At 41.8% G+C, this 26,581-nt stretch overlaps 1 protein-coding gene across 8 annotated transcripts in view; it reads left to right on the top strand.

Annotated features, from left to right (window-relative positions):
• ARID1B (AT-rich interaction domain 1B) overlaps nt 1-26,581 on the top strand; it is a 439,972-nt gene that overhangs the window by 323,263 nt on the left and 90,128 nt on the right. For 7 of the 8 annotated variants that reach the window (XM_047769863.1, XM_047769862.1, XM_047769858.1 and 4 more), the window contains one exon: nt 13,043-13,132. The exons of the other annotated variant lie outside the window; for it this stretch is intronic. In XM_047769863.1, the coding sequence (XP_047625819.1) occupies nt 13,043-13,132 (90 nt within the window). The remainder of the gene's footprint in view (nt 1-13,042; nt 13,133-26,581) is intronic. 8 annotated transcript variants of the gene reach the window in all.

The following is a 26,581-nucleotide window of genomic DNA, read 5'->3' as shown; positions in this document are numbered from 1 at the left end:
ATCACATGATCCAGTGATCCTATTCCTGGGCATATATCTGGAGGAAACTCTAATTCAAAAAGATGCATGCACCCCAATGTTCATAGAAGCACTATTCACAATAGCCAGGACATGGGAACAACCTAAATGTCTGTCGACAGATGAATGGATTAAGAAGATGCAGTGTTTATACAATGGAATACTACTCAGCCAATAAAAAGAATGAAGTAATGCCTCCTGGGGCCTCAAACCCAGAGGTGAAAGGGGCATCTGCCTTCAACCAAGTCCCATCTCTGGTCGTGTGACCTGTTTCCTATATAACTCTCCACACTTCAGGTTAACTAAAGCAACATGGATGGACCTAGAGATTATCATACTAAGTGAAGTAAGTCAGAAAAAAAATACGTATCAGGAGTTCTCATCATAGCTCAGAGGTTAATGAACCTGACTAGTATCCGTGAGAATGCAGATTTGATCCCTGGTCTCGATCAGTGGGTTAAAGATCCGGCATTGCCATGAGCTGTGGTGTAGGTCACATATGCAGCTCAGATCCCACGTTGCTGTGGCTGTGGTGAGAGCCGGCAGCTACAGCTCTGATTTGACCCCTAGGCTGGGAACCTCCATATGCCATGGGTACAGCCCTAAAAAGACAAAAAGAAAAAGAATTTATATCATGTGATATCTTTCATAATATGATAAATTATTGAAAATATGATACAAATGAACTTATTTACAAAACAGACTCACAGATGTAGAAAACTTAGGTTTACCAAAGGGGAAAGTGTGGGAGGGATAAATTAGGAGTTTGGGATTAACACATATATACTACTGTATGCAAAATAGATAACCAACAAAGACCTACTGCATAGCACAGGGAACTATACTCATAACACAGGTTATCTTGCGATAACCTGTAATGGAAAAGAATCTGAAAAAAGAATATATGTTATTCTCAAAAAATGCATCACTTTGCTATACAATAGTGTAAATCAGCTAAACTTCAGTTAGAAAAAATAATAAAGTTTAAAAAAACGCACACCAAGCAATAGTAAGTACTCTGAGTCCACGGTCAAGCTCTTCCATAAACTTCACTATAACCACCGAGTGCACCCTGGCAGATTCCATATTTTAAACGGCTGCTTTGGAGCAACTGGAGTTGATGACAGCCTGCTTCAGGAATCTGAATAAGAAAGACTTTTTTCCTTTATTGAAGCAAATGAAATAGAAGACATTGACAGAGAGGTGCTATATTCAGAATGTTCTGTGGATTTTCTAACTCAACTAAATAAATGCCTAAGACTCAGACATTTGATGAATTTATAGATTATTGAAAATTCATGTTTCATTCCTGCTATTGCTCTTAGGCATTAGGCAGGTATTCACGTTTACTCAAGAAATGACCAGTGGCTTCCTTGCTGCTTGCATCTCAGAGCTGCGCTCTTAAGCCACACTCTGGATGGCATACTGTCTTAGATGAGGTGATTAGTGATTTCTGTAGATGTGGAACCCACCATGCAATCCACCCTTCCCACCTCTTAACAAAATCACGCTTGTCATTTGTCGTGGCAGAAGAAAAGATCTGAACCAGTACCTGTTTCAGAAATGAAAGGGATAGCTTCTACTACAGTAAGGATTGACAAAACATAAGAAATATATCCTCCAGAAAAATCTATAAAGTCAGATTGTGGCAGGTGAGGCTCATGTTCTGCTTAAGAGAGAGCTGATTTCCATAACATGAAGAAAGTATGAGGCTATGTGAGAAAAAAGCAACACAGTGTCTTAGTTTTGGGTGCACAGAATTGAGTAATAGAACCAAGAGCGAAATGAAAGTTGATCAGGGCTGTGATGTATTGGTAATTGGTACCAGCAATTTCCACAAAGTATGGCTTTTTTTCTTTTTAAATCCTCACTAAAGTTAGTGATACCAGCAAGATTTCCTGAAGAGTAGAAGAATAATTCAGTTGCTGATTGCTAAAACTATGACATATCTATTGATTTTTGCAGCAGCATTCCAGGGAAAGAACTTAGTCATAGTAGAAGTATTTGTAAAGTGACTGGAAGTATTCCTGTTTCTTCTCAATGTCTGACAACAGGCACAGCTGGCAGTTTAATTCACATAAATTCGCAGACCCTACTTCTTTTAACAAGCCTTTCTTATCCTTGGTAATTTCCAGAAATTTATGAATAGGATCCAAGTCTTTGTCACTAAACACCTCGTGATCCTCATGTACCCTAAAGACCCTTATTGAGGAAGATTGGCCAACAAAATTGTCGCAGTTTCTATGGTTTAATGTGTCATTTCATGTTAATTTTAAGAACCCAATCCTCTTGAATTACTAATGCAGGAATATCATTTAGGACATTGCCTTGTGTATACTGAGTACAGAGTGGTTTTTATGTCATTTTTTATATTCACATAAAACCATCTACAATTTATATGAGAACTTGGAAGACAAATAAATATGTATTCCAGATGTTGCTCTATCTTTATCCACTTTTGCCCAAAGTCAGCTAATGTAGTAAAATTGGAGGAGGAGAATGGATTCCTGGCAGTAAAATTGAGATCAAGTTGTGCCTGTCATTCAAACTCCAGATTTGCCATGTTGATTAATTATATCACTATTCCATCTTGGATAACTAAATCCATCTTAGGTGGGTCAATTTTTCTTTTCTTTATTTTATTTTATTTTTTTCTTTTTAGCTACAACAGTGTGAAGGAAAGAAATGCTTTTTTTCTGGCCAGTACAGCTTTTGAAAAATGGGATTTCTGGGTATTTCTTTCCCAATTAATATTATATAGAGGATAGCACGGTATCACTTTTAAAAGGGTGAATGATTCGTTTGCCGAGACTGTTGTCGTTCAGAGTTAGTGTGTTTGTTCTTACTGAGTTGCTCTAGTTGTATGCTGCAGTAACTTAGAAAGAAATTAACCCAGGGAAATCCTAACCTCAGTAAATGACTGATATAGAAGTCCTGCTCAGCTGATGTTTAGTCTCTGCTACCCCGACACAGACACAGCGGTGCTCGAACTCAAACACGATTGCATCTGATCAGTAGTTCTGATTTCTTTATTTATCTTGGTCTGAACAAAAAAAGTTGGGAGGCCTAAATTCCTAGGAATCACTTATCTAAAACTGCAGCTGCTCTGCGCTATACAGCAAGTCCCCAAAGGCCAATCATTCCACATACCCCAGTGTGCGTATGCCAATCCCAAACCCCCAGAGAACTCTACCCAGTGTTCTATGATAATCTATGTGGGAAAAGAAGCTGAAAGAGAATGGATGTGAGTATGTTTATAACTGAATCACTTTGTTGTACAGCAGACATTATCACAACCTTGTAAATCAACTATACTTCAGTAAAACAAAACAAAACAAAAAAAAGGAAAAGGAAAAAACCGTATCTGCTAAATGCACTTGCTGTTTAAGTCTAGGAACTGCATTTGCACTATGTGCCGGTGAATCCAGGGAATCCTACACTAGATCTAACAAAAACCAAATTCTGTCACACCATCGATTTATGTAGCCTCTTTACTAAGGGTGAAGAGTATACCAGCTCCTTAAGTCATTGCTGTTATTAATAAATACCATTTGATATTTACCGACTTTCTGAGCAAGGGTCCCTCAGTGTTTCTTTAATGATATTATCATTTAGAATAGGGGTCAACGACTTTGGGCCAAATCCAGCTCACCACCTGTTTTTGTAAATAAAATGTATTTATGCTACTTTGTTTATATGTTGGTCGTGGCTGCTTTTGCACTACAGCAGCTGAGTTGAATAGTTGAGACAGAGAACATATGGCCTGTAAAACCTGAAATATATACTATGTGGCAATTTACAGAAAAAAGTTTGCCTATTCCTGATCTAGACTAATAAGATAAAACTACATGATTATTGATAACTTAAAAAATCTAACTTAGTCTGTGCTTGGTTCTGAAGTAATGAGCCACACATTTATTTATTAAGCAAATATTTATTGAATGCTTATTCTATGTCTAGTTCATGGGATATAGGAAGGAAAAATCCATTCTGTATACTCACTGCATTTATATTCTGATAAGATGAGATAAATAATAAACAGAGAAGTAAAATAAGAACTTTGGAGAATCAAGTATTAACTGTGTTGCCACGAGTTCCTGTTGTGGCTCAGCAGTTAGTGAACCCGACCAGCATCCATGAGGATGTGGGTTTGATCCCTGGCCTCGCTCAGTGGGTTAAGGATCTGGCATTGCTGTGAGCTGTGGTGTAGGTCGCAGGCGTGGTTTGGACCCCACATGGCTGTGGCTCTGGCATAGGCCGGCAGCTATAGTTCCAATTGGACCCCTAACCTGGGAACCTCCATATGCTTCAGGTGCGGCCCTAAAAGACAAAAAAAAAAAAAAAAAAAAAAGGTAACAACAACAACAACAACAACTGTGTTGCCAAAACTTAGCACTTGCGAGCACTGCCTGTCCTACCACCTTGGTTTAGGAAGTATACCAGGCTATCATATATTCATGTCTTAGTCCACCCACTGTAAGGTATACATTACTGGATGTGTGCTAATTTACCCAAGATATACACATTAGCCTATTCTTTCCCAATTTTGTTACATACTAAAATCTTAATGTTTTGTTTGTAAAAAGCTTTAGTTGATGACTATCTTGATCCAGTTCTTAAAAACTATTTTTACTTAGAAAATATTTCCTCAAAATCTATCCTCATGTTAAAATTCTAAGGAAAATATTAGCAAACAAAATACAGTAGCACATGAAGAAAATAATGCCCCATGACTAAATCAGGTTTTTTTTTTCCCCCAGGAATGCAAGGTTGGTTCAGTATTAACTTCATTAATATTATATGTCATATAAACAAATTTAAAGAAGAATATCATCTCCTTTAATGAAATTCAATACCCAGTCATGAGAACACTCAAAGAAATAGCAATTGAGGGATAATTTCTCAACGTGGTAAAATGCACCTGCCTTAGTTTTAAAGCCAGTGTCTTATTACTGAGTGGAATCATTAGAGACATTTCCACGAAGATAAAAACAAGGCAAGCATGGTCACTATCTGCACTGCTGATCAGCTGGGTTCTAGAGATGTTAGCCAGTGCGGTTAGACAAGAGAACTCAAAAGCATGAGAATGAACGTAGAAGAAATAAAACCGTCTCTATGTATAGATGATATAATAGTAAACCTGGAAAACACCAGAGAATCAATGATAAAGTAACTCAAACTATAAAAGGATTCAAAGCAGTATCAGGATATAAAGTTATACAAAAAGCAATAGCCCTCCTATACATGTGCAATAAAGACACACTGGTAGGGAAAAAAATCCTTTTGTGATAGCAAAGAAGAGTGAATGCTTAGGAATAAATTTAACATAAAATGTGCAAAACTTCTATGTACCTGAAACTAAACAAGACTTAAAAGCCATTTCCCATCCTTGAATAGGATGAACTCAGCAGTCATCAATTCTCCCTGTGTTAATTTATACTATCACTGTAATCCAGTCAAGATGTCATTAAGTTATGTTATATAATTAGACAGGTTGAGACTAAAATTCATATAGAAAAAAACAAACACGCTAGGAAACACTGAAGAAGGAAAGCATGGGTAGGAGCTGGGGGAGGACCAGCCTTATTGGACAGTAAAAGCTACTGTAAAAGCAGATCTTAGTTTCTCATCACAGAAGATAAAATTAGATCCCTATCTTCTTTAACACATGAAAGATAAATTCCCAACAGAGTAAAATAAAAACATGTGTAGGCATTCCCGTTGTGGCTCTGTGGGTTACGAACCCACTTGTATCCATGAGGATGTGTGTTCGATCCCTGGCTTCACTTAGTGGGTTAAGGATCTGGCACTGGTGGTGAAGGTTGCAGATACGGCTTGAATCCCACATTGCTGTGGCTGTGGTGTAGGCCAGCAGGTGAGGCTCTTATTTGACCCCTAGCCCGGGAACGTCCATGTGCCACAGATGCAGCCCTAAAAAGCAAAAACGAACAAACAAACCACATGTGTACTTGAGGAAAACTGAGTTGAACTCCTCTTTAATTTTGGTGCAGATAAAAGCTTTCTAACTATGGCTTAGAATCCAAATACAATAAAAGGAGAAATGGATACATTTGAAAGACTTTAAAAAATTCCATTATAAAAGATACCATAAACAAAAGACAGCCTACAAACTAGGAGACAGTATTTACAACTTAGAACTACAGACAGAAGGCTAACATCCTGATATATAGAGAACTATTAAAAATTTCACGGAGTTCCCATCGTGGCTCATTGGTTAAAGAACCCGACTGGTATCCATGAGGACGCAGGTTCAATCTCTGGCCTCGCTCAGTGAGTTAGGGATCCGGCCGTTGCTGTGAGCTGTGGTGTAGGTCACAGATTCGGCTCAGATCCCCTGTTGCTGTGGCTGTGGTGGAGGCCAGCAGCTATAGCTCTTATTTGACCCCTAGCCCGAGAACCTCCGTATGCCGCAGGTTTGGCCCTAAAAAGACAAAAAAAAAAAAAAAAAAAAAGGAGTTCCCGTCGTGGCGACGACTAGGTCGATGACTAGGAACCATGAGGTTGCAGGTTCGGTCCCTGCCCTTGCTCAGTGGGTTATCGATCCGGCATTGCCGTGAGCTGTGGTGTAGGTTGCAGACGCGGCTCGGATCCCGCGTTGCTGTGGCTCTGGTGTAGGCCGGTGGCTACAGCTCTGATTCGACCCCTAGCCTGGGAACCTCCATATGCCGCGGGAGCGGCCCAAAGAAATAGCAAAAAGACAAAAAAAAAAAAAAATTTCAGGACAGAGGACTGAAAACACAGGGAGAAAAATGAGGGAAAAAAGACATGAAAAAATTCACAAGAAGAAATATAAAAATAGCCCTCAAACATGAAAAAGTGGTCATACTCAGTCAGAATTAGAGAAATGCAAACACAAAAATCTCAGATACAATTTCTCACAAAGACTGGTGTGGAGTTCCCTGGTGGCTCAACAGCTTAAGAATCTGGCGTTGTCACATCTGTGGCTTGGGTTTGATCCCTGGCCCTGAAACTTCTACCTGCCGTGGGCATCTGGGAGGAAAAAATAAATAAAAAGTGGCAAATACATCCAGTCACAGCCTCACTGGGTCCTCTTCTCAGGGTCACAGGGCTGCAGTCAGAGTGTTGGATGGTCTCATTTTCATCTGGAGGCTCAACTAGTGAATAAGCTGCTTCCAATCTCATTCAGATTTTTGGAAGAATCCATTTCCTATAGTTGTAAGACGTGAGGCCCTCAGATTCCAGAGGCTGCCTGACCTTGTCCTGTGTGGCTCAGTTCACATCCTAGAGGCTTCCTTCCTTCTTTTATTTTTTTCTTTTTGAAGGCCACACCTGCAGCAAATGGAGGTTCCCAGGCTAGGGGTCAAATCAGAGCTGCAGCTGCCGGCCTACACCACAGCCACAGCAACGTGGAATCCAAGTCTACGTCTGCAGCTACACCACAGCTCACAGCGTCACCGGATCCTTAACCCACCGAGAAAGGCCAGGGATTGAACCTGCATCCATGATCATGGACACTAGTTGGGTTGTTTCCACTGGGCCACGACAAGAGCTCCATAGAGGCTTACTTCCTCACGGCCCCCAGGATCATCCCTCAGCTTAGAGAAGGCCCATACAGGATCTCCTCCCTTTATTTCAGAGTCAGTCAGTTAAGGACGTTAATTATATCTGTAAAATCCCCTTAGCGTTGCCATGTAAAATAATTTTAGGAATGATATCCGATTGCTTTTGTTACTTTCTTTGGTTAGAAGCCAAGTCACAGGTTCTGCCCTCGGTGAAGAGGTGGCGATTACACAAGAGTGTGACTCACTGAAAGTCACCCTATAGTGTGTCTGCCACATGAGTCCATATGGACGGAAGTAGTCTAATAAATACATAAACAAATAGAGAAGAGAGAGCTTTTCCTCATAACAAATCCTCTTTAATAACTATGGAAGGAAAGGAAAATAAAGGATCACCTTTAGCAAACACCACTGTAATTCAGTGTTGCAGACAAGATTCTGTAATGGATGCTAAAAGTAGTGGGTTTGAGCAGACACGGGATTTGCATAGTCTCAAATATCTCCCCTGAGATACTTATCAGCTACAAAGGACAAAATAGTAACTTTTTATTGAAACTCGGTGGACAACTGCTTTACCAAGTGATCTAGGTAAGTGTCACCACACATGAAACATATCAGTGTCCTGAACCCCTTGGTAGAATGAACTTGGAAGGGCCTGACATTTTTGTGGTGTACTTCCCAAAATACACAACCTCATTTCACTCATGACAAAACAACAGACAAAGCTAACCTGAGGAACATGCTACAGAATGACTGATAGGTGCTCTTCAAAAGCACCGAGGTCTTAAAATACAAGGAAGGACTGAGGGTCTTTTATAGACTGAAGGAAGCTAAGGAGAAATAACAACTAAATGCAGTATGAAGCCCAAGAATGTAACAGAGACAATAAGTGGAAAAATTGATGAAATTCAAACCATTAAGAATTTTGTACCATCTCATGTTCCTCTTGATAGTTTTACAAAGGTTATATAAGATATGAACACTAGGAGAGGTGAGCGAAGGGACATAAAGCAACTCCTTGTACTAACTAGCTCTCTTAACTCATGTCTAAGTCTGAAATTAACTAAACAAGGAGTTCCCATCGTGGCTCACTGGTTAGTGAACCCGACTAGCATCCATGAGGACATGGGTTCCATCCCTGGCCTCTCTCAGTGGGTTAAGGATCTGGTGATGCTGTGAGCTGGGGTGTAGGTCACAGACACGGCTCAGATTCTCCGTTGCTGTGGCTGTGGTGCAGGCCGGCAGCTGTAGCTTGGATTCGACCCCTAGCCTGGGAACCTCCATATGCCATGGGTGCGGCCCTAAGAAAGACAAAAAGACCAAAAATGAATAAATAAATAAAATAATTAAAATTTATAGTAAAGACTTGTGCTCAGAATTTTAAGTCGGCAAAAGTAGGAATTTAGGTGACTTATTGGTGTTCCATTTTTTAGTGTGTTGCACCAGAATTTTCAACAAATTATGTAAACGGTCATTGAAGAATAAATGCATCAGTGTGAGGTGCCAGAATTTACTAATTCACAGGATAGTTTTTTCTCCCAATTGTGCTTACATCATTATAGACATAGATGGGGAAAATGGGACTTTCTTAAAGACTGTTTTAATATTTCACCCTTCTCATAAATTTGGTTTGTTCACTACATATGGCAATATTATCTTTTAAAATAATTACCAAACTTTGTTTAAAAAGTTTTACTTAAACATATGTCATGTAGGAGTTCCCGTTGTGGCTAAGCGGTTAACGAATCTGACTAGGAACCATGAGGTGGCGGGTTCGATCCCGGGCTTTGATCAGTGGGTTAAGGATCCGGCATTGCCATGAGCTATGGTGTAGGTTGCAGATGTGGCTCGGATCCCGAGTTGCTGTGGCTGTGACGTAGGCCAGCGGCCACAGCTCTGATTAGACCCCTAGCCTGAGAACCTCCATATATCACGGGAGCGGCCCTAGAAGAGGCAAAAAAAAAAGTCATATAAAAATTTATGGTTTAGAAGGTATTTACTCAACTCATTTGTTTCAAAGGGCTTTGAATTTTGTTCTTTATATGGACAGATAGAGTCTTCTATATTATGTTTTTCAGATATGTTTTGATTCATCTGCTCTGACTATGCTTATATCTGTGCTTGTGGGGGATAAAGTGATTTCTTAGTAACTGTGAAACTACTGGTAGAAAGGCAAAGGTTGGAAACAAATGGAGAATTTAAAGCAGTTTGGGCAAATCTGTGTTTACCATGAAAAGACGCTTGTTTATTTCTTTAAAGGGTGCATTTAGTAAAGAGTAGATATCTCATTGCTCTAAAGAGTGATCTCTGCTAGCATTGCACCAGATAACTAGCAGTTCCACTTGAATATGGCAGTATTTTATGAACTCGTGAGATGGATTTCTTCAGCCTTTTTTTATTTTTACTTGAAATACTGTATATAAGAGCAGTGCCTGGGGCATGCATAGTGTACGGAGTGGTGTCCCGTATTAATGTAGAATTACTGTTTGTTTTTACTGTCATGAGTCTATGAATCCAGTCTGTCATGCAGAAACAATCATTATAATGTAAGCACTTACTGTCTTACTGCAGCTGATTCCCCAGTGACATTTTAAAAAGTCAGTATTTGGCTGCAGAGTGCTTTAAATTTCTAAATGGACTGGAGCTTGGGGGCCTTAGGGTATTTCATAGGAAGCACTGCAACTTTTGTGTATCTGGAGCCAAGTTGATGGCAGTGTTTACCCTTGAAGTTCCTTTCACCCAGAATGTGCTTTTTACTTTATATTTAATTATTTGGTACAAATACAAATTTACTCTATGTGTCTAAGGGTAAACGAATGGTTAAACAAATTCTGTGCTCTTTGTCAAGGTCGTTTATCCTACTTGATGTGGCCCTGACTTAAGAGCAACTCCTACTGGTTTCATAACACATTTCTCCATGTCTATAAATTCAGGTCTTGGTTTTTATTTGATATGAAAATCAGAGTGGCTGCTGAACCCAGCCGTATTCAAATACTTTTAAGTTTTCATTGTTTCTAAAAGTGAGAGGCTTGAACTCCCAAAAAACAGCTTGAGACTGTTTTAGTTATATTTTAAGATAGATAGAAAATCACTTTCCTGCCTCCCTGGCTGTCACAGATACAGCTGTTACTAGAGTTCGTAACGAGGGGCAGTCCTGAGAGACGGAGCTCTTCCTGGTCTGCACTCGGGCTGCCTGGCCTGATGGAGATGCCGTCCTGAAAACACCAGGCTCTGCACTGTGACCCTCACCGGGGTGAAGTGGTGGTAATTTTTAGTGCGTTAATTTCCTTCTCTACGCAATAAGTTTGACTCCTTTTAGCAATCTTCAAAACTGTGCAAGAGTAGGTCCTAGGGTGTCAAAGCAGTTAGCTTGATCCCGCACGATCACAGACTGTCATACCGGAGGGCTGGGAGGGGGGTGTGTGTGTTTCTGTCTTTCTAATTTATTTTAGCAAAGGGGGAGGTTAGAAGATAAAATAGCACGGTCCTCCTGCCATGAGATCTAGCGCCTTGAGGATTGTGCTAAGTTCAACTGCCATTTTTCTTCCCTAATACTTTTAGTCTTAGAAATGAACCTAAACTTCTGAGGCGGAAGGTGAGTCAAGATTGTCTGGTGCTTCTGATGAGTCTTAAATTTCAAAATCCTGTCTCTAGCCTTCACATGATATATTGTCTCTTTAATTAATAAAATAGTTGGTGCCTTTCGCTTTAATTCATATTCTCAGATTAAGGACCATTGAAATAAGAAAGATTTATTAAATATTTGTTATGCCAATGGAGGGATTAAAGGAGTAAAAGATACGATCCCTTGGGAGCTGATAGTTTGAAAAAACAGTAAAAATTAAATAAATGGAATTCAAATAGATGATAAATAGATGCTGTTGCTTTATTAGCAATAAAGATCAAAAGAGAGGAGTTCCTGTTGTGGTGCAGCGGAAACAAATCCGACTGGGAGCCATGAGGTTGCAAGTTCAATCCCTGGCCTTGCTCAGTGGGTTAGGGATCCAGCATTGCCGTGAGCTGTGGTGTAGGCGCAGACGCAGCTTTCATCTCATGGGCCTGTGACTGTGGTGTAGACCGGCAGCCACAGCTCTGGTCTGACCCGTAGCCTGGGAACCTCCATATGGCCCTAAAAAGAAAAAAAAAAAAAAAAGAAGAAGAAGAAGAAAAAAACGATCAAAAGAGATACAGAGTAATATTTCTTCTTTAGTGATAATGTACACTATATTTTTATAGTAGTATATTTTATGTATTTTTTTCTTTTTACGGCCGCACCTGTAGCATATGGAAGTTCCCAGGCTAGGGGTTGAATTGGAGCTGCAGCTGAGACGTAAGCTGCAGCTTGTGGCAACGCCGCATCCTTAACCCAATGAATGAGGCCAGAGATCAAACCCACATCCTCACAGAGACTACTTTGGGTTCTTAACCCAATGAGCCACAATGAGAACTCACAGTGTCTTATGTTTTTTTGTTTGTTTGTTTGTTTTTGTTTTTTTTTTGTCTTTTTGCTATTTCCTTGGGCCACTCCCGAGGCATATGGAGGTTCCCAGGCTAGGGGTCGAATCAGAGCTGCAGCCACCAGCCTACGCCAGAGCCACAGCAACGCGGGATCCGAGCTGCATCTGCAACCTACACCACAGCTCACGGCAATGCCGGATCGATAACCCACTGAACAAGGGCAGGGACCGAACCCGCAACCTCATGGTTCCTAGTCGGATTCGTTAACCACTGCGCCACGACGGGAACTCCGTCTTATGTTTTTTAATTGAGGTTTTCTTCTAAGATTCAATCTCCGATTGCCTAATTTTAAACATGTTTTTTAGAAATCAGCTGATAGTACTATATTGAATAAATACTACCACTGAAAAATTATTGGATGCTATGCATTTCTACCCATTCAAGAACTAGTTTAATCTAAGAAGGATGAGTTTAATTCATCAGTCTTGGATTTTGTTAAATGCATTATATAACTCTGTCAGGAGGTTTCAGCTACAAAGTAATTTATCTGTGAATTTGGAAACTCATACAGTAAGATTTTTTTTTTTTTTTGGTCTTTTTAGGGCATATGGAATTTCGCAGGCCTAGGGGTCAGATCAGAGCTACGGCTGCCAGCCTACACGACAGCCACAGCAACACCAGATCCTTAACCTACTGAGTGAAGCCAGGGATCAAACCACATCCTCATGGATACTAGTCGGGTTTGTTACTGCTGAGCCACAATGGGAACTCCCTCATACAGTAAGAAATTGAACTTTTCAGGAAGTCATTTGATAAATATGTTTATGCATTTTTCCCATTATTTTACCAAAAAAACCCCAACAACTGGTAAAGTGTCACTCTTTGAGCTATTATGTATTTTTCTTTGTGGAGCCATACCTTTTGTGATCATGAAGATGCCATAAATTTAACTGTCTTGGTTTTGCACAATTGCAATATTAATGCGAACGGTTCCCCATCCCCACTCCCCTTCCTGTGTTTTGCAGGCAGTCAGATGCCTCCTCAGCCACCTGGGAGCCAGTCAGAATCCAGTTCCCATCCTGCCTTGAGCCAGTCCCCAATGCCGCAGGAAAGAGGTTGGTCTTCTGCGTACCTTGGTGTTTTGAATATTTAAGGCTTCTGTGAATTTGTTTACCTATGCACCTCCTTATAAATAATTTTTTAAAAGGAATGTTGTGTTTCGTCATGAAGTGAAAAAAATAAATAAGAATCTACATGGAGTTCCCGTCGTGACACAGTGGTTAACGAATCTGACTAGGAATCATGAGGTTGCGGGTTCAATCCTTGCCCTTGCTCAGTGGGTTGCCGATCCGGCGTTGCCGTGAGCTGTGGTGTAGGTTGCAGATGCGGCTCGGATACCGTGTTGCTGTGGCTCTGGCATAGGCTGGCAGCTACAGCTCCGATTAGACCCCTGGCCTGGGAGCCTCCATGTGCCCTGGGAGCGGCCCAGGAAATAGCAAAAAGACAAAAAAAAAAAAAAGAATCTACATGTAACAATAAATACTGAAAAGAAGAATGCTTTCTTGCAGGTTGGGTGGTTTTACCAAAGCACAGTTCAAGATGCAAAGAATATATTTGTCCGGGTAGAACCATGAAGTGCAGTTTACACACGTCTGTAGTCTGATATTTGATCGAGCTGTGTAAAAATGACTGTTAATGATTCAATTTGGATATTGGTCTTAATGAGGTAGAGTGTTGTAGTGTGTGTGTATGTTTAGCTGTTTTGATCAATTACTTACTACCATGATACTTAACAGTGAAATTTTAAACGCATAGTAAGACCTCGTATAGTAGAATTGTAGGAGCATAAACCTGGAGCCGACTTAAAAGATTGTAGAGTCCAGTCACCTCAATTTATGAATAAAGAAATTGAGGACTGTAGAACTGCTGTATGACCTCCTTCTCAGAGGCTAGTTAGTGCCAGATCCAGAAAAAAAGAATGTGAGCTCTTCCTGGAGCCCTTGGGCGGTCAGGTTGTCGCACATCTGCAAGCTCTTTGACCTTTTACTCAATTCTGCTTGTTGACCTCCATATATCTTGCCTTGGTTAAGGCCTTGGGGCTTCATGTGTTTGCTTCTGTCTTCTTTCTCCCCTTCAGAAGTAAAGCTGTTTTTGTCGATGGTGGTGGTGGTTTTAATCCAGGTTAGTGTAGACCACAACCTCTCTGCCCACTGCAGCATTTGCTGCTGTGCCAAGTTGCTTCTGCTGCCTGGGGATCAAGGCTTACCTGCTCCCTCCCACCTCGAGTGGAAGATGCCACTTTCCTTCCCTCCCCTTCCTCTCTCACACCTGCCTGCTGGCTTGGTAGCTGATATTTAAAGGCTCTTGACCCTTAATGTTTATAACTATTTCTATGTGGTTTATAGAGATGATGATTTGCTTCTTATTACAATTGTAAATATAAATTTCCAGTTACTTTACAAACTCAGCAGCATGTTATTTAGAAAGTAATGCCAGTGACAAGATGGATTAGCCTTATCTATGTATCATTGGTATTGAAAAGAATGTTTAGTAGGAATAAAATGAAATTTCAATTTCCAATACTGTACACATTTAACTTTTGTATTATAATTTAGCATATACTTATACTTTAATTCCCAACATACTACTATATGTTTTAATAAAGGCATAGTTAATTGTTTTTAAACTTGAGGAGGCACCAGAATCACCTGGAGAACATGTTGAACTCGATTGTGAGGCCACGCCACCAGGTTTCTGATTCACTATGCCCTAGGTGCAGAAGCCCTTAAAGTCTGTGTTTCTGACAAGTTCCCATATATCGCTGATGCTGCTGACCTGAGGACCATACTTGGAGAACGGGCGCCTTAAAACGATACTATACTTTGTTTTAATAATGGTGTGATGTGTACGTTTGTTTCTCTAAACTTCCCACTGGGGCCTCCTGTAAATCAGTCTTGTATCTCATCCTCTCGGTAAACTTCTTGTTCTGTGTTAACCCTCACATGGCTCTGGTTGTCTGGAAGACATTACTGCAGTTCATGGAGACTGCTAAAGCCAAGCCCGGGGAATTCTCCCCAACTCCTTTGCTTGGCCATGGGCTGTACCTACCTTGTACAGGTTGCGGGGTCAAGGAAGTGGAGAAAAAGGATCCCCACTTCAGTGCACTGAAAGCCTACTTGGGCCAGACCCAGAGCCAAAATGAAGATATTTATTATTTAATCCTCACCATTACCTTGTAACATCATTCCTCCAGGGAGAATTGTGCTCACTTTACAAGCAGCAAAGGCTAAGAGGTACCTTACTTGGAAGTCCTGCAGTTCCAACCTCTGTTGCTGAAACTGAAAAAAAGAACCCCCTTCCACATCCTCTGGGGTCTCCCCAGACCCTTCCACCTGATAAGTGCCAAAGGAACTTAAAAATGTAGACAACCAAATATGAAGGATGCAATGACAGGAACTGTAGGTAAATCAGACTTTCAACTTAAATGAATACATTTGCAAGGCAACGTCCAGGGTGTTCCTCTGGTGTCACTATATGGAAACCACTATGTAAATATTATTTGGGGTTTTTCCCCTCTTAATGTATGCAGTGGTTTTGGTAAAGTAGTAGATACATGATAATCTGGCTGGTTATATGGACCGTTTTCTTCAAACAGCAAATATGCACTCTGTAGTTTGCTAAATCTCAGTTGATTTTTATGAACGTGTTCCTCAAACTCCCCTGAAAGGCTCTGCTGGAGGCAACTCTGTGCCTCCTTTGTGGGCCTTTTGTTGATTGGACAACCCTGAAAAGGAAAAATTTTAAAATGACTTGTTGGACGATGCTTTGCCATGCATGAGTCAAATTTCCTCTAAAATTGGGTAGCAAGTACTTTTTAAAAATGGTTTTGTTAGTTGTTAAAATCTAGGAAAAGGAGTTCCCTGGTGGCTCAGCAGGTTAAGGATTCAGCATTGTCACTGCTGTGGCTCTGGTTACCGCTGTGACACAGGTTCAGCACTTGGCCTGGGAAGTTCCTTGTGCCACGGGTGCAGCCAAAAAAAAAATCAGGAAAAAACGTTAGCTCCTAGTGACACTTAATCGCATGTTTTAATGGCACATGACACAGTCATTTAATGATTTGATACAACAGTAAAAACTTTTCGTGTGTGTGTTTTACTGTCACTTGGTGTATATACCAATAGTATATACAGTGCAAAGTAAACCTAAGAAAACCCTTGCTAGAAAGTTTCCCAATGTTGATTCCCATGTATTGAAAGGTAGCTTCATTTATACTTTAAGAATTGATACATTTCCCTCCCTCATTTAAGGAAGTGATGAAAGAAGCAGAAAGGAAAAAAAAAAAGTCTATTGGTGAGTTAGCATCTTATTTTAAAAATTTTACTCTTTCTCAGAAACCATGGACCTTGGTAAAGCACGTAGCTTCTGTACCATACCTTGGTAAGGCACATAGTGCTAAAATAACCCAGTTAAACACTTCTTTTTGCACGAACTTTAACAAGGGAGATTAAGATAAGAGAGTAAGATTCCACAGTTAAACACATTTGCCCTAATGAATCCACAGGAGATAGATTTTCTTTAATGGCAAAAGATCTGGAAACACCCTTGCCCGGAGACAGCTGCACAGTGAGATGCAGGCGGCTTTCCCTGGGAGGCGCACTTCTCTAGGCCCTCCGCAAAGTCCGCACGGGGGACAGCAGTGCCGACGTCCCACCCTGGAGCCAGGTCCCTTCAGGCTCAAGAAGCTCAACTCTTGCTCTGCTGTCATCCCTTTATGTTTGGTTCTTATGTTCCCATTCAGGGAGAACATTTAGTAATAAACTCTGTCCCCTGTTCAGGAAGTGCTGCACATCTGACGCCATCCCGGGGTTCTGAACCACACTTAACTTCCCGAGATTAAGCGCAGCCGATGCTCCCCAGATCCCAGGCCCTGCACGGCCCCCCCCCCGCTTCAGTTCAAGACTCTCTTTATCAGGTGCTTCTGGTGTTGAGTGTGTCAAAGGACATCAGTCACAAATCCATTTCCCACATTGTGTGTCGGCAAAAATAGCTGAATTTCTATAGTTCTCTGTTGTCTGTCTATAAAAGTTACATGTGGATATGGTCATCACTGGTTACAAAAAGAAGGGAGACACTTAAGGTATTTGTTGGCCTCTTTTTTCTTATATCTCCTCTATATCTCATGTACTTTCCAGGATAAAACTTGATTTAGTACTCTCCTGTTTGCATATTATGTGGTATTTCTTACAAACTGAGTAAAGAAAATTAGTTCAAATTCTTTGTTTTTAACTTCTTCATTACTGATAAAAGTTTTTTTTTAAAGATCAAAACTTCAGCTTAGTAGTCTGTAACACATTTGCCATTGGTTTTTTATTTTAAACCAAATCTTCTGTCTATAGACTTCATATAACAACATACAGAATTGCTATTAAAGCACCCCCAAAATCAAGTATTTTAAATTATGTGACTTAAGGCATCGGAGGAACAGTTAACGTTAAAATACTGAAATACATTTTACAAGAAAATTGTAGCTAACAAGTTTAGATTAGCTTGATGTTTATTTCTTAATCTATCACATGTGTATCTATCTATATATAAATTTGAAAAGCGCAATAGGAAATATCTTATTAGTGGGTTGTCCTGTCTTCCAAGAGGACTTGGAGGGAATATAGAGTAGTCATCTGAATAGTTAAATAAGTATAATTATTATTAACATCAAAATGATCACATTTTTAACCCCTGTAAAATGTTAAGCTTAATGAAACTAGCAAATGCCCTTCTAGTTTATTGGATTAGCAATTAGGTGAAAACCTTTCAAGAAGGCTTATTTATTTGGACAGATGTAGAGAGGTTCAGAATTAATTTTTTGAAAACCTTTTAATTGAATTCCCTTTTAATTTTCACAGTGGTGTCTAGTTAAATATTCATGTTAATGCTGGTGGTTTTCTGAAGGTCTGAACTAGATCTGGATTCTCAAAATCAACATAGGTTATTTAACCCTTTTCATCTAGTGCGCCAGCAGGGACTTCCTTAGTGTAATCCCATAGTATTTGAATAATTAGAAGGTAGTAATGAGGATTTAATTAGTCCTTGAGATATGCTGAAAGCAGAAGCACTAAGAACTTTCCCTTTTGGACATGGGTTGCAAGCAGAATTGATGCTGCTACAGGACTGTGATGTGCTGGAAAATGTATTCTGTCGCTGGAGGCAGTTCTTTGGCATCATTCCGTGACCGTCAGATCTGTACAGAGGTTTGCTGGGTGAAATCTTCCAGAATTACTAAGTTTCCCCACCCCCACCGTTGCTTCTTGTCCAGCCAGAATGACGACCTCTTCTTTCTCTCTCAGCTGTTGAAACAGCGTTGTAGTCAAAGCACAGGGGCTTCCTGTACCCGAGTGAGGATTGGCCTGCACTGTATCGGTGGTGCCAAAGTAAGACAACTGGACAAGTGGCGTGTTTACTCTGTAGTTGCAGGACAAGGAAGAAATGAGAAAATGTTATCGTTTTCTGTAGTTCGAGTATTTAATACCCAGCCAAACCTGGTTCCTGAGGGCTGTATGTCAAATGAATCACATAATTCTCATATTTGGAGTCTGGTATTCAGTGGTATTTATCAGTAGCTCCATTTTTATAAATGTAAATAGTGCCATTATCCAGAAAAAGTGTGTGGCAGATGGGGTGAGCTCAGCCAGGCGTTTCGATGTTCCTTTTATGTGCCACCATGAAAAGGTGGATCAGAATTTGTATACTTCAAAAGTAGGAGTTTCAAACTTAACATATGTAGACCAGTTGAATAGAATATGTCTTCATTATCCTTATATTTTTTCTTCTGTTATTAATCCCAAGTGTTAACTGCCTTGGTATAATCTTATTCCCTCCCTTTAGTGGTCTATGTTAGCTTCTTTTCAGCATCTGAATAGAATTCTTCATCAAATTTCTAAGCACATTCTATTTGCTTAGGGCAAATTTTTCCCTTACTTTTTAATGCCAAGGGCAAGAACGAGATCTCTTAAAATAAATCCAGTGTCTTACTGTAAATTAGACTGAGCTCTTCAGGGCCAGAACCGAATCCTTTTATTTTTATTTATTTATTTATTTGTCTTTTAGCCTTTTCTTGAGCTGCTCCCACAGCATATGGAGGTTCCCAGGCTAGGGGTCCAATCGGAGCTGTGGCCACCGGCCTACGCCAGAGCCACAGCAACGCGGGATCTGAGCTGAGTCATCGACCTACACCGAAGCTCACGGCAACGCTGGATCCTTAATCCACTGAGCAAGTCCAGGGATCAAACCCCCAACCTCATGGTCTCTAGTCAGATTCGATAACCATTGTGCCACAGCGGGAACTCCAGAACTGAATCTTGTTTATGCTCTGCATCCCTGTGCCTGCAACAGCACCTCCTATATAATAGATGTTCAGCTAAGATGGACCTGGACCATGGAAGGAATTTAGCGTTCACAACCACTCGGAAGTTTTGGATCTTTTCAAAGTACAGAACAACCAAAGAATAGAATATCCCTTGTTCTTAAGAAAGCTTGCCAGGAGTTCTCTTGTGGGGCAGTGTATTAAGGATCTGGCATTGTCACTGCAGCGACCTGTGTGGCTGCTGTGGCTGAGGTTTAATTCCTGGCTCAGGAACTTCCACACACCAGGGGTGTGGTCAAAGAAGAAGAAAGAAAGAAAGAAAGCTTACCATATTGATATGTCTTCTTTCAGTTTTACCGTGATAGGTCATTTGCTGTAGAGTGGAGTGTTTCTCTCTCTTTCTGTAGACATTTTGATCTTGCACCAGATTAAAGCTACCATTTCTGCCTTCCATTCTTCCCAGACATACTTCTTCAATCAAACAGATACAATGTCAGCCTGAGCTGGAGTGCTTGCACCTGGAAAATTGCCACTAAGTGAATTGTCCAGAGGCTAAGGGTGCTCTTTATAACCCAGGAATATTTAGATGGAGATGAGTAAAAATGTGGAAAAGTTGTTAATGCTCCTAGTTTATTTCCTAGTGATATCTACACCAAATAACAGTTTTTAAATTTTTTAAATTATTTTTTAACATCGTAGTTGACCTAATTCAATTGTCAGGAACAGGTTAACAAATTGATTTAGAAATAAAGGAGACCACCAAGATGATTGTTATGGAGTTGGAAGTAGGATTTTTTTTTTTTTTCTGTTTCTACGCGAGGCAGAAACTGTTTTGTTCCTCTTTCTATGAGAGTCTGAAGTTTTAAATATGACAGTAAACCTGCAGATGCTGAGATGTTTCATAGAGGGCACCAGTTGTCAGAAATGATCTCCTAATCTACTTTTCTAATTGCTCTTGCATATAAAGGTATTCTTATCAGTTATATTGTGAGCGTACTAAATATGAAACAGTACTGCCTTTCGGCACAAGGATGTTATCAAAAAGAGAAAATAGCTGCCTTTCCTCAAGCATTTCTCTGTATACATAGTAGATCAATGCATTAAGCCATTAATGATAGTCTACCCCACCCCTGAAGCAATTAATTTAGCCTCTGCTCTTAATTGAGGATACTTTTTTTATAATCCCTGACAGACAAAAATAAACGCAAATGGGAGGTACTATACAAGAGAGAATATCTAGAAAGCTGTTTCTCATTTCTTCAGCCCCACAACTCTGCCTCTGGGCTGGATCATGGACCAAGCCAAAGCTAGTCAGTAATGGAAGGAGTAACAGTATAGGAATTGCATTAGGATTATTGTCAAATTCCTGCTCAGTCTACTCTCCAGAGATCTGTTTTTGGAAAACAAGTATCACATGCAATAAAAGTCGATTTCTATTCATCGAAGAATCATCAGTCCAAATATTAGAATATTTTAAAAGAAATATTTTGTTACTTTTGTGCATGCAATAGTTTTTTTTTTTTTTTGATTTGCCAATTACAGCTTGCTTTTAATAGTTAACACTCACTTGTAATTGGCTCATTATTCTTTAGGGAAGGTATTTGAGAACATCTGGATCTTAGGTAAATTCGGCATCGTGTGTTAGGTACAGTTATTTATAACAGCGTTCTCTCCTGTGTGCTCTGCGTCTGTACCTCAATGAAAGACTGCTGCCTGCTTTCCGAAGCCAGAAGGTCCTGGCTGTCTCTCTCTCTCTCCCATCCGCCCTACACTTGTAGTCCCATGCTGCCAACTGCACCCCTGGGAATTTCCGCCCCCCTCTCTTTCTTCGCTGTCACCATCCCATCCCAGTACCATCCACACCTCCCAGGCGTTTTTCCTCTCTCAGCTCTGCTCCCCTCCTGTCCACCTGCCATGCTGCCTCCAGAATGGTCTCTCCAGAAGCTCGGCAAAATCATGTCATTCCCTCCATCAAAAGCTTTAAGAGCTTCCCTTTGCCTCTGGGCAAGGCTGTGTCAATTGCCCTCGGTTTTGAGACCCCTTCTCCTCTCAGCCAGCTTCCCTTTCTGGCCGGGCTCTCCTCACACCACGGCCTCTGAACACAGCCTCCTGCCGCACTCGGCCCCTTTGGGGTCTTCATTTAGACTCTCCTCTCCAACCCCTTTGCCACCCGCTCCTCATCTCTGCCCTTGCCTGTCTGAGCAATGCTTCATGTCTGCAAAACAGCCGGCACCTTGTAGGTCCTTGAGTCTGTGTTTTCTGAGTGAACCAAGGAGGAAGCAGTACTGGTTACAGTGCTGCCCCCAGGCCGGGCCGTCCCCGAGCAGGCCAGCCGTGCCCCTGCTCGGGACCCCCTGCTGGGATGAACAGTGGCCTTCTGGCCCCAGCTAGAGCTCTGGGGGGGCCAGGACCACATGGCCTTGTTCAGTGTCACAGCTCCAGGTCCTCTAACGTACCTTCTTTTCCTCATCTTAATCTTTAGGTAATCTGGAACCGTAAAATCTGGGCTTAGGTGCAGACTTCAGCACTAACTGGTTTGCTGACCTTGGACAGTTAATTCAGTCTCTGCTTCCTCATTTGTAAAATGGGGATCGACTATCCCATGGATTTGTCGCAGGGTCCAATGCGGCCTTGTATCCAAAAGTGATATATGGCAAAGCACTGTCCAAATAGTGATAATGAGCATAAGCATCGGGCACAGATGACGGAGGTGAGACCCGGGTCGAAAGCCTTGAGAGGTGGCTTCTTTTGCTTCTTCCAGCACATAGTGACACACACACAGTGGTCTTGGCCCTCCTTGCAGCTAAAAGAGCAAAGGACCGTATAACGAAAGGCTGGATATTGTGTCCCCGCCTGCCGCCTGCGTGACCAGTCTGATCCCTCCCCTGACTCTGATTTCCCCAGTGAGAGATGATGTCAGCAGGTTTGTAGGGGTGGGAGGGGAGACCCTAGCTGCTCTCGTCTGTGCCCCTGAATACAGGGCGCTGCAGTGGCAGGAAGGGAAGAGGGAGCGACTCTGCCGGTTAACCTGATGGCGCAGCTGGGAGAACCCTGGGGGCCTGGGTTACAGCCTGGAACGGGTCGTTAGTTTCTGTCTTCCTCAAAGCAGCTCATGTTGTGAAGAGAAGCAGGCAGGCAGATAAACACTGAAGATATTAAAATGTAACAAGGATTTTCTTTAAAATCTATTTTTCTCTCCTGATGGGAATCTGACACCTATTTGTGATGAGAAATCACTCTGTTGATCGTCAGAGCCTCTCCGCCGAGGTGGCACCGTGTGTGACCGTTATTTCACACGTGTGGAGACACATCTTTTAGTGAACTGGCTTGAAGAAACAAGGCAGTTATCCTGGGAATTCCTAACAGATGCCAACAGGAAAATAAACTGTCCGTGTGCCAAAGGAAAAGCGTGCCTTGCTCTTGGTGGCTTAGGGAACCTTGGGGTTTTCGTCGGTGTCCCAGCAGTGCTGGAGCTCCGCCCTGAAGAGGCCCCTCTGATGCAGGAAGCACGTTTTTGTGAGGTCGGCTCTGTGCCCACTCGCTCTCCTGCACCCTCTAGCTCTCTCTTCGCTGTTTCCTCTTTCGAGGATGGGATGAACCGTCATTGGGGCTTTGTGCTTCATGCTGTTTTTTTCCAACGGGATTTAAGTTCTCCAGTGCTTGCAGAATTTGTTGTCTTGCATGAAGAGGAAAAGGTTATACAGTTGGAGGCTCAGGTCCATGTTAAAATACCTTCCAGTTTAATTTTCTGAAATTCCCTATGCTTGCTCCATTATTTGACTTCCTTTCTAAATCAGTTTTATAACACCCTTGAACTTAGGGGTACATTTTCATTGGATGGTCCTTTAACCATCACTGACTGTTTTGACGTTGTGACAACCTCTCTTCGCCTGTTTGGGTTCATGGAGCTGTCTTCTCTATTTTTGTATATACCATTCCTCCAGATAGGCCTTAAAACCTAAGTATAATTTCATTTTGTTTTTGAGAATTTTTAAAGTACTTCTAAAGAAAAACTGTATCTTTCTCTCTTGTCCAGTAAATAATTTTTCCTCATTCATACTACATAAAAATATTCTATATTCATCTCTTATATGGAAAATGTGGTTTGTTTATAATGACTACATAAATCAGTTGGCTTAATTTTTATTTGATCTGCTCAGGTTTGGACAGTAACACTGGATCTTTCTCTTCTGTAAGAATTTTCTTTTTTTCAGATAAGAGAATCATATAGCATTTTTTAAAACCAGGAAAAATGTCTACTTAATAAACCACAAATAATACAGTGCTGAAGAAAATATTCGAAAGTCCTAAAAACTCACTTTTCTCATAGGAATATAGATAAACATTTTAGAAATGCTAACTCTCTATTAGGCCATTTTTCCAATATTTCAAGACAGCAGTGAGGAATTTAAAAAATATGTTAAGGGAAAAAAGTCTCTTTGGCTTAGTCTTTAATGCTGGTCTCTATATAAAGATTGAAGTAGCATTTTCCCTAGACCTAACATGACTTACACTGCTGCGTAACAGAATGGATTGTTTTTGTCTAGAATTTTCCATTGAAATTAATAGAAATAATCCTAATAGGAGAATGACCCTAATGAAAACCATTCTTAACCTGCAGACGGAATCACTCCAGGTAAGGTCCTGGCAACCCCACCACCAATCTTGCCGTCATCTGTTGGATACATGGAAACGGGCATTCAAAAAATTATCGAATTATGGAGTTCCCTGGTGGCTCAACTGGTTATAAGGATCCAGTGTTGTCACTGCTTTGGCACAGGTTCTGTCCCTGGCCACATACTGCAAGTGCAGCAAAAAAAAAAAAAAAGAAAAGAAAAAATCATAACTAAATATCTAAACCCTGCGCCTTTGGAATAAATTTTAAGACAAGTTGTTAGCATTTTACTAGGTCCTAGAAATGAGCCTGGCCAAGATCAGGCATTCATCGCACAAGCCCCCAGCAGAAGAGCAGGACCCCTATGCTGTGCCAAGGTCTTGGGGTTTTTTTCTTTATAGCCAGAAAGGGAATAGTCTTCTTTCAGACTCTGATCTCCCTTCAAACCCACACAAAACCTAATGGATTGAGTCAACCATTGCGCAAGTGTTTATCAGGCTGGTCGTCATCATGGGGCTTGGGATCCGGCAACAAACAAAAATCAAGATCCTTGCTCTTTATGTTGAGAGTCTCTTTGGGCACTTGACAGGAATTTTTTTGCTTTTTTAAGGGCTACACTTGTAACATATGGAAGTTCCCAGGCTAGGGGTCAAATCGGAGCCGCAGATGCCGACCTCTGCCACAATCACAGCAACACTAGTTTCTTAACCCACTGAGCGAGGCCAGGGGTTAAACCCACATCTTCATGGATACGAGTTGGGTTTGTTACCACTGAGCCACAACAGGAACTCCGACAGGAATCTTGATATCTGTATCTACCCGCCTACCTCTCTTCTCCCCCCCCCCCGCGCCCCCCCCCCGTCTCCCCCTCACTCCCCTCCCGCTCTCTCTTCATAAGCAGACTCCGGGGACTCTGCAGAACTGGGAAGGATGTACACTGAGCCTTACCCACTCGGAGCTAATCAGGGCTCTAGCTGTTGGTTAAAAGTGGCCTGAGACTGACGAGCTTCAGTGTTCTGAGCCAGATAGTGTGGCCAGCCAGTTATTTCTGGAACCAGCTGTCGGGAAAAGGGCGCTTGGTTTCTGGATAGCCAGCTCCGTGAGGACGCTCGCCAGTAGCTGTACCCGGCTCTGCTGGAGGAGGGGCCGCACAGGCAGGCCCAGCACAGCGACCCAGAGCGGCCTGCCGCCGGCTGCCTGGGGAAGGGCACCACGCCCTTGGCCGGGAGGCCCACAGGAGGTGGCGTTTATCGCTCCGTGAATTAACCCCCGTCCAGGGATCTGTAGTGCTTTCCGACTGCTGTGGAGAATGTGGGCTCAAGGGAAGCCTGGCAGGGAGGACCAGTTTGAAAACTTGGAGCCACTCAGATGGAAAGTAAACACTGTGTTGTATTAAAAATAACATGAAAAATAGGAGCTGTCATTTATGGGGCCTCTGCTCCGTGTGCAGGCCCTGAGCTGTATGCTTTAGGTCGCCTTTTCTCACTTAATCTTAGGAGTTAGGCTGAAGCGTCATCCACCTTTCAGAGAAGGAAGCTGAGGTTCCACTATTAACTAACTTGCCTGAAGTCATCTAACTGTGAGCCAGAGTTTGAATTTGCAGTGACGGAGGAGATGGACAGAGAGGCTCTGCATTTAGCAGCTATGTAGGTGATGGAAGTAGCAGCTCTAACGGTGGTGAGGCCGTCAGCTGTCGGTCGTTCCTTCCTTGAACAGCTGTCCTCCTTTCCCCGAATATACTCGCAAATGAGCCAGACCATCCTGTTTGTTCAGCTGTTTTCCCAAAGTAATGGGAAATGGGTACTGAATGGAGACGTTTTCTCATTCATGAAACGCGTGCCCTGTTTGGTTCCAGTTCTGTGCCAGTCACCTTGCTCGGTCCTGAGGAGACAGATGTGAAGGGGTGTGTTTCTTAAAGGCTCGGTGCTCACACTGTGGGGGGAGACGGTCACCCCAGCAAATAATGATGACAGTGTGGCAACTGCTCTACCTCAGCTGCATGGAGTGTGGGGGGTGTCTGCTTTCCTGGAAGGCCGGGGAATGCCGTGGAGGGCAACAGGAGGCAGAGCCAGGGAGGAGAGGAGGGGAATGGCCCCCTGGGCCATTTTAATTGAAAAAATATATATAGAATTTCAGAGTACATCACACATCATCAGGACAGAAATTGTTTTGTGAGGCTTACAGTGTGTGTCTGTGTGAATACCGAATGTGAATAAAGAAACATTTACATATACTCACACGTGCACATTGAATCATGGTATAGTATAATATATATTTTTTGTCTTTTTGTCTTTTTAGGGCCGCACCTGCAGCATATGGAGGTTCGCAGGCTAGGGGTCAAATTGGAGCTGTAGCCGCCAGCCTGCACCACAGCTCACGTCAATGCTGGATCCTTAACCCACTGAGCAAGGCCAGGGATGGAACCTGCATCTTCATGGATGCTAGTTGGGTTCGTTAACCCCTGAGCCATAGCCGAAACTCCCAAAATATATTTCTTTAGTATGGGTTGTGATTGAAAACGTTTGAAATGTTGAAAGCGAATTAACCTCTACGAGCCTCAGTGTCCTCATAGTTGTTTTGAAGTTTAAA

The sequence above is a fragment of the Phacochoerus africanus genome, chromosome 2 (genome assembly GCF_016906955.1).
Source record: "Phacochoerus africanus isolate WHEZ1 chromosome 2, ROS_Pafr_v1, whole genome shotgun sequence".
In the NCBI taxonomy this organism is placed as follows: domain Eukaryota; kingdom Metazoa; phylum Chordata; class Mammalia; order Artiodactyla; family Suidae; genus Phacochoerus; species Phacochoerus africanus.
The sequence above is the reverse complement of the archived record's forward strand: the minus strand, read 5'-3'. Positions and strand labels throughout refer to the sequence as shown.